Source organism: Lagenorhynchus albirostris, chromosome 10, assembly GCF_949774975.1.
Source record: "Lagenorhynchus albirostris chromosome 10, mLagAlb1.1, whole genome shotgun sequence".
NCBI classification, from domain to species: Eukaryota; Metazoa; Chordata; class Mammalia; order Artiodactyla; family Delphinidae; genus Lagenorhynchus; species Lagenorhynchus albirostris.
In genome coordinates this window covers 35738558-35759347 of record NC_083104.1, presented here as the reverse complement: position 1 = coordinate 35759347, position 20790 = coordinate 35738558, and the positions used below count along the sequence as shown (strand labels likewise).

Below are 20790 nucleotides of genomic sequence, written 5' to 3'. Positions count from 1 at the left end.
CCATCAATGGAAGAAGATGCCAGCTCGTGGTGCCTGTCTTCCTCTGGGAGTCCAGGCGGTGCAGTTGAGGTGGAGGAGGTGATAGAACGTGGCCGGGGCCCGTGCTCTAGGTTTAGTCCTAGGTAGTTGGGGCTGGGTGACCTAACGCTAGGGTTACTGCCAAGTAGCCCCAGGGCAGCCCGTGGGTCCTCTCTCTCACGGTGCTGCGGCCTGGCTGTGCAGGTTTGGGGCCAGGACTGGGGCCTGCTGTGGTTGTGGTTTTCCCTCTGATGGCTTCTAACTGACTGCGAACAGCAACTGCTCCGAGTGTGCTGCAGAGCTGGAGGGCAGGCTGATGATCCTGTCTCTGCCTCACAGCCCTGGGTGGTCCATGGACGGCTCCTGCTGGGTGACCCGGAGCCCATGGGCCACCTGGAATGGGCCCCGAGGGGAGGTGGGGGAAGGGCCGAGGAGGAGCTGGCCAGTAGGTGTTGGGCCCACCTGCTACTCCAGGATGAGCAGCTCTGTTCCTGGAGACTTGGTTTCCCCGAAAGGTAGAGTCAGTTATCAGGACCGTCTTCCCAGGCTCCAGGGGTGGCGTGGAGTGGATGTGGTGGGGATGTGAGTGTACTTTGTAAGCGGTGAGGGAAGGTGCACAGATGAAAGAGGGGTGCTATTAGCAAGAAGGGGCTGTAGTGGTAAGAGGCCCCCGCCCTGAGGCTGTGGGGTTGGTGTTGGCTCTCATCCTATACAAGTTCTCATCATCGTGACAACTCTGCAGCGAGGGGACTGTTCCTCATCTGTAGGATGGGGATGACTGAGACTCAGGCCAAGTGACCCACAGAGTCCCACAGCCAAGGCAGTGTGGGTGATAGGATCTTATACCCAGGCAGCTTGACCGTCATTTTGCCACCCAGGGCTGCCCTGACCCCCTCTCCCATATGAGCCCAGCCCCCTGCAGCACAACTGCTCCTCCTTTGTCCCTGCCCACCTGTCCCCTCATCCTCTGAGACACTCGGGAAGTTCATCACGGCCCCACCTGGGTCTCGAGATTATCCTATTGGGAAGCATGAGGCTGAGCCACGTCTGCCGGGGTCAGGCCCTGGAATGCAGATGCAGACACATGGCAAGTGTGTGCTGTGCAGGGGCCCTGCTGATCATTCTGGACCCCCAGACCACACAGGGTGGCAGGAGGGGCATGATGTCCTTTTGCCTGGAAGTTTGAGACACTCACCCAGGCTCCTACGCACGCTCCCAGCCAGGCCCACACAGCTCGCTCTCCACTTCAACGTTGGCTGAGTGCACACCGCCTGCCACCCACTCACACATCCTCACAGGCACACACATCTCCATGGCTGTGCAGTCACACCCACACATACCGCCCCCCTCCCCCCAACACCAGCTTGCACACTCATGCCTGCTTGGGCCCCAGGAGGAAGCAGCAGCCGCCCACAGCTGGCTTTCCCTCCCTGCCTGCTGAGGGGTCACTGTGGCTGGCCTGTCTGGTCTCAGACGTGAGCTCACACACCCACTCTCGCTCCCTCTGAGTAGGAGCCTGGCCCGGGCAGGGGACGTGGTGGAGTCTGCCCCGCATGGTCCCTCCCCTCTTCTCTGGCTGCAGGCTTCAGAGGACTGGCCGGGCCATTGGACTGGGCTGTAGGCTGAGGTCAAGTGTTTCCTGTGAGCTTATCTGGGCTTGGAGCTGCCAGCAGGCCTGGCTGGTACTCTGCGGCCATGTGGAGGAGCTGGGGGAGCTGTCCCAGGGCCAGGGTGGCTGTTGCCTGTGCACACAGGCCCATGTGTGGGTAGGGGTGCGTGTCTCAGTCTGCCTCCGTGCTGGCTTATGTTTAGGATGGAGCAAATACGTATACACGGGGATAAATGTTAGTGAGCATTCCTGCAGCCTCGGCTGTGGAGCTCCCTCCTGTGGGGCCTAGGCCCGGAACCAGTGTCTGTGCAGGTGTGCAAGTGTACACCTGTGGGCTTGCACAGCTGAGCATCCTCCACGAGGACAAGCTGAAAGACCTTCAGGGCCACCCGTCGTGATCCTCGATTTGAGGAACTGTGAGGAATGGGGGCGTGTGGGGCCAACCTGTGTGGCGTAAGAAGCAAAGTCAGCGTTACATTCGACCTTAAAGTAGTTTTATAGTTGGAAAAACTTAGTCTGAAAGTGCGGACAAACTTCCAGGTAGGCGAGAGCGCCTGACCCCAAGGAGCTCAGGTTCCGAAGTGTCAAGCACGCTGATGTGGGTGGGGCCTTTCATGACCCTGATCCCAGACAAAGTGGGTGCTTAATTAGTAGAATCCAGCTTTGGGTTCTGGTTCAACCTCAGGATTTCAGTTTCCCATCTGAAAAGTGGGGGTGATCATCTTGGCCCTGCTACTTGTCTTGGCCCTACTTGTCTGCCTGGGTAGTTATGAGCAAAAACCAAACTTTGAAAACCAAGGAGGGCTGCGTGGGGCAGGGTACAGGGAGGAAGGGGTGCTGTCCTGCCCATCGTGGCTGGCACCAAGGTGCCATGGCCAGCACATACTAGGTAACAGCCATTGGGTATTAAAGGAGGCATTGAATGACTGACTCCCCAAATGAATGACATGGGAATCACAGGCTCACACGCCTCCAGGGCCTAGATAGGATTCGGAGAGAAGTGGAAGGGGGCCTCTGAACTGGAGTCAACTGGCAGGGGTGCCCAACAAAGGGGGCAGTGCCAGCCAGATATTGCCCAGTAGGCCTGATGTCGCACCTTCCAATTTCACCAGGGAGGCCACCAATCTAGTCTTACATAAAACTTCTCAATTTTAATGGTGGCAACTAGGACTAGTGCCTTTTGAGCACCATGTGGGCCAAATTCAGTGCTGTGGGAGCCCTCGGGGGGAGCGGTTACCTGACCACCTCCCAGGGCTGTCCCTGCTGCCCGCCTCACACCTTCTGTCTCCACAGCCCTGCTGCAAGCCCCAACATGGCACCGTTCCTGCGCATCTCCTTCAACTCCTATGAGCTGGGCTCCCTGCAGGCCGCAGACGAGGCAAGCCAGCCCTTCTGTGCTGTGAGGATGAAGGAGGCACTCAGCACAGGTAGGGCTGTAGGCTGGACCCTACCTGTGCTGCAGGCAATGGCAGCAGCCGGTGGGGCGGGGAAGCCGGGGCCAGGAGGAGGCAATGGAAGGGACTGTGCCTTGTTCTCCTAGAGCCTCTGAGGGATCCTTCTCTTCCTTGTCCTCATTTCCCTGCCCAGCTCAGCTTGCGATGCAGGACAACAGGCGACTCACTGCCTGTAGAACCACCTGCACTGGCTACATGGAACCTTCTGTGGAGCTCAGGGCTTCTGGCTCCTCCCCCACTGGTTGTTTCACCCAAGAACAGGCTCCCTCCAGGAGCTCCACATGTCCATCTGTGCCAGGCCCTGTGCTGGGTACTGAGAACACTGCCATGCTCCAGGGCTGACCAGGCCCTGCCCTCATGGGGCTCACAGTCTGGTGGAGGAGGCAGACAGTGATCCTGTGATAGGGAAGTCCAGATGAGGAACCATCCCAGGCTGCAGTCAGGGAGGTCATCCTGGAAGAAGCAAACATCTCACGCCATTCCTTCTTGCTTCTGCCCTCACCTGGTGAACCCCTGGCTCATCCCTTAGGTCTCGGATGAGCTGTCCCTTCCTCTAGGAAGCCTTCCCTGACCCTTAGGTTGGGGCAGGCCACCTGACCATGGGCGGGTCTAGAACCAGTGACCTTGCCCTCTTCAGTCTCATGACAGCTGTGATTTAATGTTCACTTGAGGGGTGAACTGATTCATGTCTCTGCCCAGGACTGGGACTCTAGGAGGACAGGTACCGTGTTCCTTGCCTCCAACACCATGGCTGGCATGTGGGAGCCTGTGGCAGTGTCACTGAGTAAATGTCTAAGGGAAGGTGACATCTAAGAGGGGCTGGAGGAAGCGGGTCACAGGAAGAAGGGACAGCAGGAGCAAAGGTCCGGGGTGGAACCTAGCAGGGCACCCTGGGGAAACTGCCGGCGTTTCTGTGCTCTCATGCAGATTGTGAGTGAGATGGGGCTGGTGAGGCGAGCAGAGCATGGTCATGAGGGCTGAGGAGTGGAGACTTGGGCCCTGGGGGAGAGAGCAGGCAGATTCCATAGGATGGAAGGCTGTGGAAAGGCCCGAGATTTGAGGCACAGAGGTTCCCTAGCCTGACCTTGCCTTCCTGGCCTGTTGCAGAGCGTGGGAAGACGCTGGTGCAGAAGAAGCCCACCATGTACCCCGAGTGGAAGTCCTCGTTTGATGCCCACATCTACGAAGGTCGCGTCATCCAGATTGTGCTGATGCGAGCTGCGGAGGAGCCAGTGTCCGAGGTGACAGTGGGTGTGTCGGTGCTGGCCGAGCGCTGCAAGAAGAACAATGGCAAGGCCGAGTTCTGGGTGAGGGGCACAGCCACAGTCACGCATGTGTGTGGGCAAAGTGAGCGGGTACGGCCGAGGGCACCTGGACGCTCCGGCCACTGGGGCAGCTCTGTAGCCAACAGCTTGTGTTCAAATCCTGGTCCTGCGATTCATCAGACCCTTCGCCTCTCTGAGTCTGCTTCTGAATCTGTAAAAGGAGAAACTACTAAAAGACCTACGGTGGGGTCAGTTCTGATGAAATGAGCTGCTGGATGCAAAGGGCTTACTGTAGAACCTGGCACGTAGGCGGTGCTAAAGAGAGCCCTCCTTGGTATTACAGCTGCTTTTTTCCCTTTTAATTTTGCAAAGGCAGGATGTGCACATAGTAAAACATATCAAGCTGTATGAAAGGGTGGGTCCTAGCCCCAACACCAGGTCCCCTTTCTCAGAGAACCCCATTGTTCCCAGTTCTTTTTGGAATCTTCACAGATATTCCAAACCCAGGCAGGCATCGGGGAGCACCAGTTATGATCTTCCACAGCAGGGGGGGTCGGGGAGGAGAAGGCTCATGGCCCACCACTCACCTGCTGAAACCTGGACTCTGCATGCACACGTGGCCATATGTCCCTTGTGGCCACAGGACGTCAGCGCTGGCAGGGCATCCCTGCCCCCTGCGGTTACATGTGGGCTCCTGCAGCCGAGGTGTCCCCGCCAGGAAAGACCTGTGACCATGGAGACTCTACTCAGCCTCCAGTGAGGGGTGAAGGAACTGGGCCGAGAGAGGTTGACCCAGGGCTGCACCCACCCTTGAAGAATCAGGCAGAGGCTCCTGTTGTGCTCTCTGTCCACTACCCCAAGGGACACTGTCAGTCACCAGGCCCTGGGGGAGCTGAGGGTCTTGCCCTTAGGACGAGCCAGTCTGTGTGAGGAGACTGGACAGGCAGAGCCCCCGACAGAGAGAGAGAGAGAGAACCAGCACGCTGTGTCAGTAGGCGTGTGTCTGTGTGTCTGCATGTGTGGGGGGATGCAGTGCCTCCATTCTAAGATCCTTGTGAAAGTGGGCAGCCGGGGTTGGGGGCGGGGAGTTTCCCTTCCCACTCTGTTCCCAGGGCCATGTGGCCAAGCTGGGTGTGGGCTGGATCCTTTTACTTCCCCAAATGTAATAATACTCCTGGGTGAGGGCTGGGGGCGGGGCTCACAGGTGGGGCCCTGCCCACTCTGGGCAAACAGGTGTCTGGCTAGGCGCTGGGACTCCCTGGCCCTTCAGGGACCAACCATGGGGGCGGGTTCTGAGTCTGGCTTGGCCCAGGCCCGCCCTCACTGACTCCCCCACCCTCACTCCTGCAGCTGGACCTGCAACCCCAGGCCAAGGTGTTGATGTCTGTGCAGTATTTCCTGGAAGACATAGGTAAGCCCCTCCCTACCTGGGCTGGGGACGGAGGTTCATAGACCAGAGCCAGAACGGAGGTTTAGGGAAGCAGCCTCCATTGGCGCTCTGTCCAGGACTGCCCTGGGAGGGACTGAAGGGGTGTGGCCCCTCCCGTGGGCTGGGGCTGTCTTCACTCCTACCCGGTCCCCAGATTGCAAGCAGTCAATGCGGGGTGAAGACGGGGCCAAGTTCCCAACGATGAACCGCCGTGGAGCCATCAAACAGGCCAAAATTCACTACATCAAGAACCACGAGTTTATCGCCACCTTCTTTGGACAGCCCACTTTCTGCTCTGTGTGCAGAGACTTTGTTTGGTGAGACTGGCTGTGTCCGCTGGGGTGGGGTGGGTGAGGGAGGGCCCCCATCCCCGGTACTTCCTCTCACTCACCCTGCCTGGGCACTTGCCTTTCAGGGGTCTCAACAAGCAAGGCTACAAGTGCAGGCGTAAGTGTCTCCACCGCCCAGTCTGTATGCACATGTGTGTGCACGCATGTGCCTGCGTGCCTTCACAGAGAAGCCTGTGTCCCTGTGTTGGGACGGTGTGTCTGGATGAAGCCTGTGCTTGAGTGTGTGCACGTGAGGCTTTCCATGTGGTAGTGTGTGTGTGGACGGCGGCTGCGTCAGTGAGTGCTGGAGCCGGCGTGTGTCTTCCCAGCGCTTCCCGTTCAGTGACATCACGTTGGCGGCCTGAAATAGGCCCCAGTGGAGTATGTACACAGAATCTGCCAGTGCTGCACATCGGGGCTCTTTCCCCGCAGAGAGGCTGTTAGACCTTTGCCAGCACATCCCTGGCTGCATGTGTGCTTCTGTTGAGAGCTGTGTGCATCTGGTACACACGTATGAGCACACCCTTCTCTACAGCCGTCGGTGCATGCATGAGGCATTGTGGACCGGTGGTGGTGAGCACAGGCTCTGGAGCCAGCCTGCCTGGGTCTGAATCCCAGCTCTACCACTTCCTAGCTGTAGGACCTTAGACAAAGTTACTTAACCTATCTGTGCCTCAATTTCCTCATCTGTAAAATAGGGACAATAGAGTCATTGTGAAGATCAAATGGGATAAAATATGTAAAGCTGTATTTTAAGTGTGGCTGGTGCCCGGTAAGCATTCTATGTAAGAAGGTTTGTCATTATACATGCTGTGTACGTGTACCTGAGTGCCTTTGTGTTGGGGTGCATCTGTCAGTGTGTGTGTGTGTGTGTGTGTGTGTGTGTGTGTGTGTGTGTGTGTGTGTGTGTGTGTGTGTGTGTGTGTGTGTGTGTGTGTGTGTGTGTGTGTGTGTGTGTGTGTGTGGCGGGGGGCGGTGAGAGAGCTTAAGAGCTGTTTGCTGTCCTGAGCCACAAAGAGGGCTCCCCTGCCTCTAGTTCTCTCACTGCCATGCCCCCCTCCCTGCCCACCGGGACTCCTTGAGCCTTTCCTAACCTCCGATACCCGCCCAGATCGACCTGTCCTCCCTGCCCAATCCTTCCCAGACTCCTCCCACAGGGACTGACCGGAGGAGAGAAAAATCAACCTCTAGGCCGAGGGCTCCATGTGGTGAGGGTGTGGGTGGTCGGGGAGCACGGGGACTTTGTGTGGAAGGCAGGACTGGGCCGGGGGGCGCCAGCTCACAGACTCTGCCCCTCCGGGGCCTTCCCGTCCCCCTCCTGGGCCTGGGCCGCCTCAAGAATGCAACGCTGCCATCCACAAGAAATGCATCGACAAGATCATTGGCCGGTGTACGGGCACTGCAGCCAACAGCCGGGACACCATAGTGAGGCGGGGCCCAGGGCAGGGCGGGAGGGATTCGAGCTCTCCCCACCCCTTCCCTGTGGAGTCACCCTTCCTCCCCGTTTTCCTTCTTCCTTCCTTCCCCTGGCTTGGCCCCTGGGATCCCTGGATTTCCCAGTCCCCACGGAGCCCTCTTGGGGATCTTGCCACGCATGGGGTTGGGTCAGGGAGAGTTAGGGGGTGAGGAAGGGACTGGTGCTGGCATGTGACCCTTGACCTGTGACACCCCACACCCCTAGTTCCAGAAAGAACGTTTCAACATTGACATGCCACACCGGTTCAAGGTTTATAACTACATGAGCCCCACCTTCTGCGACCACTGCGGCAGCCTGCTCTGGGGGCTGGTGAAGCAGGGATTAAAGTGTGAAGGTGCGTGCCGGCTAGGGCGGGGGCTGCGGCGGAAGTGGGAGGGGGGCCCACCCGGACCCCAGAAGCTGAGACCAGCTGAGGCTGCCTTTGCCCCCTCGCTTGGGGACTCTCACGTGGGTGAGGCCTCCTGGCCCCTCCCCACTGGCTCGACTGACTCTGCCATTTACTGCTGTGTGACCATCAGAAGGTGGCCCCACTGCTGAGAGCTCCACGTCCTCAAGTATAAAACAGGTGTCGAGTCGGCCCCAGAGAGTCACCGAGGGGAAAACAGGCGGAAGGTGCTCCCCGGCCAGGGCCCCTCTCACACCAGCTCAGCTCGTGCTCCTTGCAGGCCCTCCCCCACCTCAGGCTTCACTGAAACGAGAGACGTCTGGAGGAAAAGTGACTTGTCTAGCTTGTCCCAGACATTTGTTTTTTCTTTTTCTTCTTTAAATAATGAAAGATTTGAGGTGCTCCTGATGGCTTCAGATACATCTTTTTCTAAATGCAGGAAACCCAGCAAACCCTGCCAAAAGCCCTCCTCTCTCCTGCTCTCTCCTCCGTCCCTCCCTGCCCTTGGCTGGGCCTGGGACAAGGGGACAGTTCTTTTGGAGCCTGCTGGCTGCCTGCCTGGGCGGGGGCCCTGATGGCTCTGCTTCTCTCCCACCCCAGATTGTGGCATGAACGTGCACCATAAGTGCCAGACGAAGGTGGCCAACCTCTGTGGCATCAACCAGAAGCTCTTGGCCGAGGCCTTGAACCAAGTCACCCAGGTGGGCAGGCACTGTGGGAACCCTGGACAGAGGGTGGCAGGGTTGGGGACGAGTCAGGGCTCATGCCCACTCCTGGGGAACTGCAGTGAGGGGCGTTTATACATAAGACCCTACTTCTGGAAGATCCAGTTCAAGGATTGGACATTAGAGGGTGGTGGGCTTGTTCTCCTAAGAAATTAGTTATTCAAGCAGTGCTTTTCCTGAGGGTGAACCTGGATGACTGCAAGGTTGGAACACTTGGAACTAAAGCCTTTATGTGTATGTGGTTTTTTTTTTTTTTAAAAAAAAAAGAGTTTAGGGCTTCCCTGGTGGCGCAGTGGTTGAGAGTCTGCCTGCCGATGCAGGGGACACGGGTTCGTGCCCCGGTCCGGGAAGATCCCACATACCGCAGAGCGGCTAGGCCCGTGAGCCATGGCCGCTGAGCCTGCGCGTCCGGAGCCTGTGCTCCGCAACGGGAGAGGCCACAACAGTGAGAGGTCCGCGTACTGCCAAAAAAAAAAAAAAAAAAAAGGAGTTTACCTAAAATCTCTTTTTGCTCCTTTACTTTTTTTTTTTTTAATTAATTAATTTATTTTTGGCTGTGTTGGGTCTTTGTTGCTGCATGCGGGCTTTCTCTAGTTGTGGCGAGCAGGGGCTACTCTTCCTTGTGGAGCACGGGCTCTAGGTGCGCGGGCTTCAGTAATTGTGGCTCGCGGGCTCTAGAGCACAGGCTCAGTAGTTGTGGCACATGGGTTTAGATGCTCCGTGTCATGTGACATCTTCCTGGACCAGGGTTCGAACCCATGTGCCCTGGATTGGAAAGTGGATTCTTAACCACTGCGCCACCAGGGCAGTCCAGTGTGTACATGTTTTTTGTGTGTGTGTGTTTGGGTATGGGTGGAGCTTGAAGGAGGCCACAGAACTTTAAGATTCTAGAATCTATCACAAGTGAGGGAAAAAAAAAAACAAGTGAAGGCAACACAAATAAAAATCTATTGAGTAAGTGGCTGGGAAGTTAGGGTTCAATTTCCAGAACTCTTGTTTGTAGTCAGTGCCTTCCAGACCACCGAGGCGTCTCTGTGCCGGAAGTGTGTGTGCGTGTGTGTGCGCACTTATTCACACACGTGTGCGTGCACATGCACCGCCTGGGGTCCTGGGCTCTGCCCCCTGCTGTCCCCCATTGGTACTGAGGGTGGAGTCATGGATGGTTGGGGTCCTCCCTCTGGGTTGGGAGTTCTGACCATGATATGACCTCTGGCCCCCCAACCCCTACCCCCTCCAGAGACCTGCCCGGAGGTCGGACTCCGAGACTGCAGAGACTGTTGGGATCTACCAGAATTTTGAGAAGAAGCCAGGAGTCTCTGGAGATGATGTCCCATGTGAAGGTGTGCCCATTCCTTCCAGGAAAGCCCCTACCCCCCCACGCCAGCATGGGACCCAGCCTCTCCACACAGTTGAGTGCAACTGGAGAGGAGGCACCTCTGTGGGGAGGGACCCAGCCAGGGAGGACCACCCTCTGGACGTGAGACATGAGTCTGAAGCAGCTGTCTCTTGGGCAGGAACTGGGACCTACGGCAAGATCTGGGAGAGCAGCACCAAGTGCAGCATTGACAACTTCACCTTCATCAAGATCCTGGGCAAAGGCAGCTTCGGGAAGGTGAGGGCCCCATGGCCCTGGGGCAGGCAGCCCGAGGGACCTGGGCTTGGTAGCCAAGGGGCACCTGCTTCCCACCCTCCCTGGGTGCTTCCGGGTTGGGTTGGGCCGTGCGCCCTGACCTTTGGTCCGAACCTCCCCTGCTCAGCACCCCTGCCCATCTGTCAGGTGCTGCTCGCAGAGCTGAAGGGCAAAAAGGAATTCTTCGCCATCAAGGCCCTCAAGAAGGACGTGGTTCTGATCGATGATGACGTGGAGTGCACGATGGTGGAGAAGCGGGTGCTGGCGCTCTCCGGGGAGAATCCCTTTCTCACCCATCTCTTCTGCACCTTCCAGACCAAGGTGCCGGCCCGCCCACTATCAGTGCCCCTGGCCCACATCCCCCCTCAGTCGCTCAGGTCAAGGCCATGTCTCCCACTGAGATTCTCCAGGGTAGGGCCCAGTCTTCTTCCTCAGACCACTTAAGGCAAGGCTGAGTCTCCCTTCCTCAGACTCCTCAGGGCAGGGCCGTTCTTCCCCCCTCACATCCACCAGGGCAGATGTCCCCTGCTTCCTGTTGGGGCTTGTCCCTAGTGGTCCTCAGTGAGGGAGCTGCCTGCCGCTTTCTGTGCCTCTGCTCACCACCCTCCCCCCACAGGACCACCTGTTCTTTGTGATGGAGTTCCTCAATGGGGGCGACCTGATGTATCACATCCAGGACAAAGGCCGCTTCGAGCTCTACCGTGCCACGTACGCGAGGCCCTGTTGGGGGAAGAGCCCTCTGCCCATCTGCCTTCCATTCCTTCTTCCCTCCCCCTGGTGAAGCCAGCCTGGGCTGGAGCTGGGGTTGGAGAGACTTGGGGTGGCCAGGGCCGTCCCCTGCCCCGTGTGGGAAGCTAGGGGTGAGGGGTGAGCTGTGGCTGGGAACACAACCTAGACATGCCAGGTCCTGTCCCCTCCCTGGGCCTCAGCGGGTGGGTGATCCTGCACAATGCAGGACCCAGGTGGGTGGCCCCTAAACTAGCATGCACCCCCAGACTGTGTGTGTGTGCACACAGGCATATCTATATAAATGCATACACTCTTAGGACAGAGAACTGTCTCATTTGGAGCTTTTTACTTCACAATTTTCTTTTCTGCCTTGGCTACCAGCCCCTACTTGCCTGATACAAGATGTGCTTGATCAGGACCAGGTTGTCCGTGGAGTTATTTTCAGCATTTCCTGTCCCTGGGGGTGGGGATGAAGACCCAGGGAGAAGCAGGGGCTGCTCACAGAAATCTCAGGACACTGTGTGTGTGTGTGTGTCTCATACAGGTTTTATGCGGCTGAGATAGTCTGTGGACTACAGTTTCTACACCAGAAAGGGATCATTTACAGGTGCGGGGATCGGAAGGTGGGGGGTGTTTAGGAGGGGAGGCCCCGACCCCATCATATCCTCTGAAATGCTCTGAGTGGATCCCGGTCCAGCTGTGGCCCCATCTCCTCTTGGAGTTGGTCTTTAGTTGGATATTTGCTTAAACCACCTACTCCATTGCTACAATTCCTTGTGGCCCCTTAGCTGAGGCTGGCACAGCTCCAGGGACTGGGAACTCCCTGCCCATACTCGACACCTTTGGTGGGAGCGCAGCACTGACTGGTATGGTGTCTCCCTCCCTTGGAGCCATCGGTCTCCCTCTGCAGCTGCATCTGAGCACTCTGAGCTTCCACCAATGGGGTCTGCTTTCATAAATTCTCACCCAATAAATGACAGTTCCATCCTGCCATGGATTAATATGTACTCATCCGAAAGGCTGAGGCCGTGCTGTGTGTACTATTGTGGGATGATCCCAAGGTATGTTGTCAAGTGGAAAACCAATCCATGGGACAGTGCATATTGGATGTTAGGGACCAGGCTTTAAAAGGTGGCATGAGATGCACATTGTAATGTGCTGTCCGTGCCTGGACTCAGTCTAGGGAGGGCCTGGCAAGCGAGGTTAGTGGAAGATGGGCCTTGTGCTGTTCTGCTTTTCTGGTGCTTGTTACCGTGTGCCTAAGTTATCTACTCAACTACCTACATAAAATAGATGGGCTCCCTGCCCTTGTGGAGTCTGACAAACCTGAGTCCAGGGCGCTTCCACAGCTGAGTAGCTGGGTGACCCTAGGCAAGTGATACTACCTCGTTGAGCCTCATTTTGGGCTTCGGGAAGTAGGATGGTGTGTGTCCAGCACACAGCACACAGTAGGCGGCTTGCAGGAAGCACCTGTGTTTAGCACCTCTTTCCCCTCCTCTTCCTCATTCCCTCGTACCCTGGAGAGAGTCCTAGGCTTTCCGGGCTGACAGTGGGGACATGGGAGGGGACTACGGGGAGGAGGGGAATTGGACCCTAACGACTCCTTTTCCTGTCCCCTCCCCGCAGGGACCTTAAGCTGGACAACGTGATGCTGGACCGGGATGGCCACATCAAGATTGCTGACTTCGGCATGTGCAAGGAGAACATGTTTGGGGACAAACAGGCCAGCACCTTCTGCGGCACCCCTGACTACATCGCCCCCGAGGTGAGTGGCACCCTCCCGGCCCTGCCTCTGGCCGACACCTTGTCTCCACAGGGGGTGGGTGGCAATGTCCGAGTCACAGCCGAGAGGCTGAGGAGGGCTGGTCGGGGCTTGTGCTCCAGGGCCCCCTCAGCTCTGGCACCCCCTCTGCCCCAGATCCTGCAGGGCCTGAAGTACTCATTCTCCGTGGACTGGTGGTCCTTTGGAGTCCTTCTCTATGAGATGCTCATTGGTCAGTCCCCCTTCCACGGTGACGATGAGGACGAACTCTTTGAGTCCATCCGTGTGGACTCACCGTATTATCCCCGCTGGATCACCAGGGAGTCCAAGGACATCCTGGAGAAGGTAGGAGCCCCTGGGCTGGGCTGGCAGGGGCAGGAGCTGGCAGACACCAGGTCACGGGAATGCCAGAAGCCTCCTGTCTCAGGGATGGCAGCCTCACCAGTGCTCCGGTCCTAACACATTGGGGGGTCACTCTCCTGCCACCTTCTTGGGACCTCCTGTCTATGTTCCCTGCACTGAATCAGCCTGGCCTGGCAATGATGGGCTTGGGGTCAGAAGACAGATAGACCTTAGGCTAAACTCTGAGTCTATCTCCTTATCTACAAAATGAGGCCAGAAGAGAACCTTTCTCACAGAGTTTTGGGGGGAAAAAAAACGTAAGTGTATGATGCCAGGCAGATGGTAAACACCCAATAAGAGCTACTGCTTTTGCCCACAAGTCCCACCAGCTGAGAGTCCTGGCAGCCCCAGTCCACACCCTATTTCTCCACCGGACCTGGGACCAGAGGCCAGAGAGGACCTCTCAGGCCCAGAGGCCCTGGGCTGTGATACCAGGCTGGGCTGGACCAGCCTGGGCACCCCTCGACCTGCTTGGCGTTTTCTGAGGCTCCCATTTCCTACAGCCCTCGGGTGCTAACCAGGTTCCCTGCTGCGTTGCAGCTGCTTGAACGGGATACAACCAAGAGGCTGGGAGTGACAGGGAACATCAAAATCCACCCCTTCTTCAAGACCATCAACTGGGCTCTGCTGGAGAAACGTGCAGTGGAGCCGCCCTTCAAGCCCAAAGTGGTACGTGATCCCGCTCCAGTGGGGGCTGCCCACTCAATGTTTTCTCTCACTGCCTTCCGGAGTGGACTCCTCCTGCTTTGCCCTGCCTCTCTCCTGCATCATTCGCATGCTCTCCTCCTCTCCCTTCTTCTAGCAAATCTGCTTTCCCAACCTCCTTGGCACACTGAGCCACAGCCTCTACCCTCGTATCCTCACCATCTCTCCTCAGTCAGTCATTCAACAAACATTGGTGACAGTGGATCCAGCCACCCTTTAGCATACATTCTTTAAAACCCACTGTGTGCAGGGGAGTATGCTTTGGGGATCAGAGTTAAGGCCCCCCTCCCTCCACCTACCCATCTATCCAATCCATTTTCCAAAAAATATCGGAAATGATGAGTACCCTCTGGGTGCAGAGCACTGTGCTGGGCTGCATAGCGAAGTGGGAGGCCCAGTCCCAGAGCTAGAGGGGCCCCAGCTCCTCAGAGAGATAGGAAACTTGCACACTGATGGTCATCTATGATAAATGACAGCAGTACAAGACATGTCACAAGGCCACACACAATCAGTTGCCATAGGGATGGTTTGTGGGCAGGTGCCCAAGATGCAGAGATCGGGGTGGGTCTGAGAGGAAATGGGATGTCTGCAGGGCTGGGGAAGCTCGGCCAGGCCAAGGGCAGATGGGAGGTATTCCAGGTAGAGGAGGGATGGTTTGCATAAAGGCCTAGAATCTAGAGAAACCACCAAGGAGCCAGCAGGAGAGCAGAGGGAGGCTGGACTTCTCAGAAGTTGAACTCTGTGGCCCTTCTCTGATCGCAGCTCTTCCCTCCCTTCCCCTTTCTCTCCTTTGCTTCCCCTCCTCTTTCAGGACACGCTGTTCCCACTGAGCAGCCTGCGTAATGTGCCCCCGTGTTTGTGTCTTGAAGCCGCAGAGCACTCCCCCATTCCAGGGATCTCAAACTCAGTGCCTCCTGCCGTGGGCACGTCACTACCAGGCCAGGCCAGCTGTAGGAAAATCACACAGCCTGCTTTCAGTGTCTCGCTTTTGATAGAAAGAGGGATAGACTGATTTTAAATAACACCAGGCAGCTGATCGGCAGCCCCTGTCAGTGGGAAGTGGGGCCTGTGATGTACTGGCCAAGCGGGTTTCAGCACCAAGAGTGGGTGGACGTGCCAGGAAATGGGCCCAGGGCTGCTCTGCTCTGTCAGTTTTCAAAGAAGCCAGAAACCAGGATTTTTATGTCAAATTGCCCTTTTTTTTTTTTTTTTTTTTTTTTTTTTGTGGTACGCGGGCCTGTCACTGTTGTGGCCTCCCCCGTTGCGGAGCACAGGCTCCGGACGCGCAGGCTCAGGGGCCATGGCTCACAGGCCTAGCCGCTCCGCAGCATGCGGGATCTTCCCGGATCGGGGCACGAACCCGTGTCCCCTGCATCGGCAGGCGGACTCTCAACCACTGCGCCACCAGGGAAGCCCCAAATTGCCCAATTTTAAAATATTGGCTCAAATGCCATTAAAACCCATGGCTAGTCAAAATGGTTGTACCTGCAGCTCAGTTTGGCCTGAGGGCCACCAGCTTAAGACCTCTTTCAATCACTCTTTCATTGTACCTTCAGAAGCAGAGAGTTGGCAAACTTTTCCTGTGAACAGCCTTATAGTAAATATCTTAGGCTTTGCAGGCCAGATAGTCTCAAGGCGGCCATAGACGGTATGTCAGTGAGTGGGTGTGGTTGGGTACTAATAAAACTTTATTTATGGATGCCGAACTTTGAATTTCATTTAATTTTCACATGTCATGAAGTGTTATTCTCCTTTTGATTTTTTCCTAAACATTTAAAAATGCAAAAGCCAGCCTTAGCTTGTGGGACCTACAAAAACAAGTGGTGGCTGGGCTTTGGCCCAGGGCTGTGGTCTTCTAGAACCCTGCTTGGGTGGATGCCCACCTTTCCTCCTCCAGGCCCCCTGCTGGCTTCCCTCATTCCCTTGGTAACAGCATCCACCTTCCAGCAGAAAGACTCCCTTTTCTGTTCTAAATAAGGACAGCTCTGGCTTGGCCCAGCCCAACAGGGATTATGGCTCCGGGAATGGGTCCCTGGAACGTCGGGAACCCATTGGAAGGTTGCCCTGTGGGTCCCGCTTACACACCCCTGCCTTCTGTTTGCAGAGGTCTGCTGGAGACTACAACAACTTCGACCAGGAGTTCCTGAACGAGAAGCCGCGCCTCTCCTACAGCGACAAGAACCTCATCGACTCCATGGACCAAACAGCATTTGCCGGCTTCTCCTTTGTGAACCCCAAATTCGAGAGGCTCCTGGAAAATTGAGGTTGCCAGACACGTGCCCCCAGCCCACCCCAGCCAGGGAGCCTGGGTCAGCCAGCACGGCCTGCTGACCTGGCCCAGGCAGAGCAGGCAGGACCCCCCACTTCATCGGCACCTGCCTGTCCCCCACGATAAGTAGCAGTGTGATTGTCATAATTTCTGCTGCTGCCTGTCTCCCTCGTCCCCCAGAGAGGCCTCAGCTCCTGTCTGGCTGGGCTTTCATGGTACTTCCTCTGTGAATTGTATGTGAATTTGCTTTTCCTCTGCCCTCAGAGGGAAATTGTAAATCCTGTGTTTCATTACTTGAATGTAGTTATCTATTGAAAAAAATATGTAAAATATATATATATATATATATATACACGCATATATATATATATATATATATATATATATATATATATATATATAGGCGTGTATATATTGCTCAGTAGAGAAAAATGTGGGGGACTGGTGATATGATCTTTTAAAATATATATATATTATATATATGACACACACCCTCCCCACCTCCCACCACCCCCCCACCCAAAAAAAAAAAAAAAAAAGGAGCACAAGCTGTTTGAAACGCCAGGTTCTTTTATTTGTGTGTCTAAATAAACACCAACTGATGCTGACCTGGCTATCAGGACACGTTTCTCCCAGGAAGCTGGTGGCTGCTGCTCCCACTTCTGGCAGCTCTGTCTTGGAAGTTAAACCGAGCTGTTAGCTGCAGATGCAGACCCCTGGGCTTTCATGCAAATGTGTTTGTATTTATGGGTTTCCTCTGGCTCCAGGGCCATGGGCCAAAAGCAGAAAACTTTTCTGGGTGGCTGAGGGAGCCCCAGGTGTCTCTGTGGGGTGATGGGAGGAGGAGGGACCAGCTGCAGAGAGTCTATCTCAGAAGAGTGAGGGGCGAGCGCTGAAAAGCAGGACAGTGCAAGGTCTGGCGGGGAGATGTGAGCAAAGTCGTCGAGGCCAGCCCAGACTGGGGAGGAGGACAGGGGAGAGAATGGAAATACAGCTCAGGCTTCAGACAGCTCTGGATTCAAATCGCAGAGTAGCCAAAAGATTCGGCTTTTAAGATGTCACTTAATCATTTGAAACCTCCGTTTCCTCATCTGTAAAATGGGGACAAAGCAAGGTGGTACTCGGTGTAACTCCTCATCTCATGTTTGTCCCCGCCCTTGCCACAGAGGAGTCTGTGTCTGAGTTCTAGAATCTATATCTCAGGAGCTCTTTCTTACCTGGGGACAGGGAGGGGAGCAGGGTAGGAGAAAAAAGTGAGAAAATGCCGAGTGGCCGGGTTGAGGTTGAGAGACTTGCTCAGTGTGCCCGTGTGCAGCGAGGAAACTGGTGGCAGCCGGTGTCCCCCTGAGCGTGCAGCTTTCTATCCCCACCACTTCAACACCTGCTCACGGCTTCCTGTTTCTTCCTCTCCGCCTCTCTCTGGGCACAGGCCTCAGGCAGGGCCCTCCCTGCAGCCCCTCTGGTCCAGCCCCCGGCCCTCGTCCCTGGTGGTGGACGAGGTGCCCCCAGCGCCGGATTGGCTGGCCCTGGCATCCAAGTAGCTGACTTCCAGCAAGTTCATTTTTCTGGGCTAAGGTACAAGTTTCCACAGCTGGAGAGGTGCCAGATGAGGGGGGGCTGATACTGCGGGGATTGGGGGCCAAACCCTCCCCAGAGAGACCTAAGTGTCTCCCTGTCCTCTCCACCTGCCATCCTCGTGGGAAACACTTGAATCCCTGCTCTGCGTCCAGCAGTGAAAGCCCCAGAAGTGGGGCTTTTTCCCCTTGGGCTCACAGTCAGGGGGGGAGACACAGCGTGACATGGGCTGTGCTGGGGAATGCTGGGGCTCTGAGAGCCCAGAGGAGGAGCCTGGAGACCCCTGTTCCCTACTTCTGTTGCACAGGCCCCAGAAGCCCCCGGGGTGGTCCAGAGTGTGTTTAGAACAGAACTACAGTTGGTGAGTGAATTCAGAGTCTCTCCCGTCGTCCTGCAGCTCCAAGGCAGAGCCATGCAGCCAGAGCCCATTTCCTCCTGCGTGGGCTGGGAGACTAAGTCGTTTTTCAGCCAGAGGCTGTGGAGGGTGGCGGGAAGAACGGAAGTGTGAGTTCTACTCCGCTACCCACACACTGTAACCACCACGAGTTTCTTCCTTAGGCCTCAGTTCCTCATCTGTAAAACGGGACCATTACTCCTTACTGGCTCTTGGAGCTCCCAGCTCTGGGGAATCCCTCAGAGACTGATGCTCGGTACCCCATGGGGCTGGGCAAAGCCTGGGGGATGGGGAAGCAGCTGCCAGGGATGCTGCCAAACTGCCTGGGAAGCTGTGCGGCTCGAGGCCTGTTCCCAGAGTTGCATAGGCACCAGGACTGACGGGTGGCCCAGGAAATGCCTCTCGTGGCTGGGCCCGGAGCCACGCTTTCACTGGGAACTGGGGGTCTGGAAGACGGCCCTCCACCTGCCAGGTAGGTGTGTAGGCAGAGCAGCGAGCTTGGCCTCCACCTGAAATGTGTACCAGGCCTCACACTCAGAGCCAAGCAAACACAGATGCAGGAGGGCCTGGGGGCAGGAGCAGGGCTCTGCTGTCAGATACCCCTGGTTTCAAACCCTGCATGTCCCTAGTTGTGTGACCTCAGTGAGTGACAACCTCCCGGAGGTCCAGTTTCCTTTACTGTAAAATGGGGATGCAGGCAGACTTCATTTTACTGCACTTCGCTGTACTACACTTTGCAGACATCACGGTCTTTACAAATTGAAGGTTCGTGGCAACCCTGCGTGGAGCAAGTCGATCGGCACCATTTCTCCAACGGCATTTGTTCACTTCGTGCTTCTGTGTCACATTTTGGTAATTCTCTCAATATTTCAAACTTTAAATTATTATTATATTTGTTATGGTGATCAGTGATGTCTGATGTTACTATTGTAATTGTTTTGCAGCACCACCAACTGTGCCCATATAAGAACTTAATCCGAACTTCCCTGGTAGTCCAGTGGTTAGGACTCCATGCTTCCACAGCAAGGCACGTGAGTTCAATCCCTGGTTGGGGAACTGAGATTCCACTTGCTGCACAGTGCAGCCAAGAAAAACGCAAAAAGATGAGAATCCACCCGCCAATGCAGGGGACACGGGTTCGAGTCCTGGTCTGGGAAGATCCCACATGCCACGGAGCAACTAAGCCTGTGGGCCACAACTACTGAGCCCACGCTCTAGAGGCTGCAAGCTACAACTACTCTAGAGCCCATGTGCCACAACTACTGAAGCCCATGCGCCTAGAGCCGGTGCTCCACAACAAGAGAAACCACCGCAATGAGAAGCCTGCACACTGCAACAAAGAGTAGCTCCTACTCGCTGTAACTAGAGAAAGCCTGCGTGCAGCAATGAAGACCCAACGCAACCAAGATAAATAAATAAATTTATTTTTTAAAAAAGGAAATACATTTCACAAGGCTATAGCTGCCACACATAGTGATTCCTCTGATGGATCTAAAAATTGAAAACCTTTTGGAAAAGGTTTACCATCCTAGATGTCATTAAGACATTTGTGATCCATAGAAAGAGGTCAAAATAACATTAAGAAGAGTTTGGAAGAAGTTGATTCCAACCCTCATGGATGACTTTGAGGGGTTCAGGACTTCAGTGGAGGAAGTCACTGCAGATGTGATGGAAATAGCAGAAGAACCAGAGTTAGAAGTAGAGCCTGAAGATGTAACTGAATTGCTGCAATCTCATGATAAAACTTTTAACGAACGAGGAATTGCTTCTTATGAATGAACAAAGAAGGTGGTTTCTTGGGATGGAATCCACTCCTGGTGAAGATGCTTTGAAGATTATTGAAATGACAATAAAGGGTTTAGAATATTACATAAACAGAGTTGATAAAGCAGTGGCAGGACTTGAGAGGATTGACTCCAATTCTGGAAGAACTTCTGTGAGTAAAATGCTATCAAACAGCACTGTGTACTATAGAGAAATCATTCATGAAAGGAAGAGTCATTTGATATGGCAAACTTCATTTTTGTTTTATTTTAAGAAATTGTCACAGCTTCCTCAATCTTCAAGCAACCACCACCTTGATCAGTCAGCAGCCATCAACATCGAGGCAAAACCTTCCACCAGCAAAAAGATTACAACTTGCTGAAGGCTCAGATGATGGTTAGCATTTTTTAGCAATAAAGTACTTTTTAATTAAGGTATGTACATTGCTTTTTAAGACCTAATGTTATTGCACTTAATAGATTATAGTGTAAACATAACTTATATGTACTGGGGAAACCCCAAATTTTTTGTGACTCGTGCTTTATTTCGGTGGTCTGGAACCGAACTCGTAATATTTCCGAGGTACGCGTGTAGCTATGCTGATGCTTGTGGACTAGGATGATTTCTGTAAGTGCATCCCACGGTCTCAGGACACAGTAGATGCTCAGTAGACAGCAGCCACTGTGACCCCATCCCCTCAAGGGGATGAAACATGCTCAGGATAGCGGGCCTGTCAGCTGCACATCAGAACCCGTGGGCCTTTTGACCAGACTGCAGGAGGGCACCTTGGCAGTTTCAATTAAAACCTAAAATGTGGGAATTCCCTGACAGTCCAGTGATTAGGACTCCGTGCTTCTACTGCAGGGGGC

At 55.1% G+C, this 20790-nt stretch overlaps 1 protein-coding gene across 5 annotated transcripts in view; it reads left to right on the top strand.

Annotated features, from left to right (window-relative positions):
- PRKCD (protein kinase C delta) overlaps positions 1-20358 on the top strand; it is a 33769-nt gene extending 13411 nt beyond the window's left edge. The window contains exons 3-22 of one of the 5 annotated variants that reach the window (XM_060161590.1): positions 2921-3054; positions 4189-4388; positions 5697-5757; positions 5930-6092; positions 6191-6222; positions 7444-7529; positions 7786-7915; positions 8567-8667; positions 9929-10031; positions 10206-10303; positions 10469-10642; positions 10938-11029; positions 11595-11657; positions 12677-12815; positions 12969-13157; positions 13755-13883; positions 16024-16183; positions 18322-18629; positions 18923-19009; positions 19102-20358. In XM_060161590.1, coding sequence (XP_060017573.1) covers positions 2940-3054; positions 4189-4388; positions 5697-5757; positions 5930-6092; positions 6191-6222; positions 7444-7529; positions 7786-7915; positions 8567-8667; positions 9929-10031; positions 10206-10303; positions 10469-10642; positions 10938-11029; positions 11595-11657; positions 12677-12815; positions 12969-13157; positions 13755-13883; positions 16024-16182 — 2034 coding nt within the window. In that variant the 5' untranslated portion in view covers positions 2921-2939 and the 3' untranslated portion in view covers position 16183; positions 18322-18629; positions 18923-19009; positions 19102-20358. Of the gene's footprint in view, positions 1-2920; positions 3055-4188; positions 4389-5696; positions 5758-5929; positions 6093-6190; positions 6223-7443; positions 7530-7785; positions 7916-8566; positions 8668-9928; positions 10032-10205; positions 10304-10468; positions 10643-10937; positions 11030-11594; positions 11658-12676; positions 12816-12968; positions 13158-13717; positions 13884-16023; positions 16559-18321; positions 18630-18922; positions 19010-19101 lie in introns of those variants that run through there. The other 4 variants (XM_060161591.1, XM_060161593.1, XM_060161589.1 and 1 more) reach the window with 4 other exon arrangements.
- Positions 20359-20790: the final 432 nt, after the last annotated feature.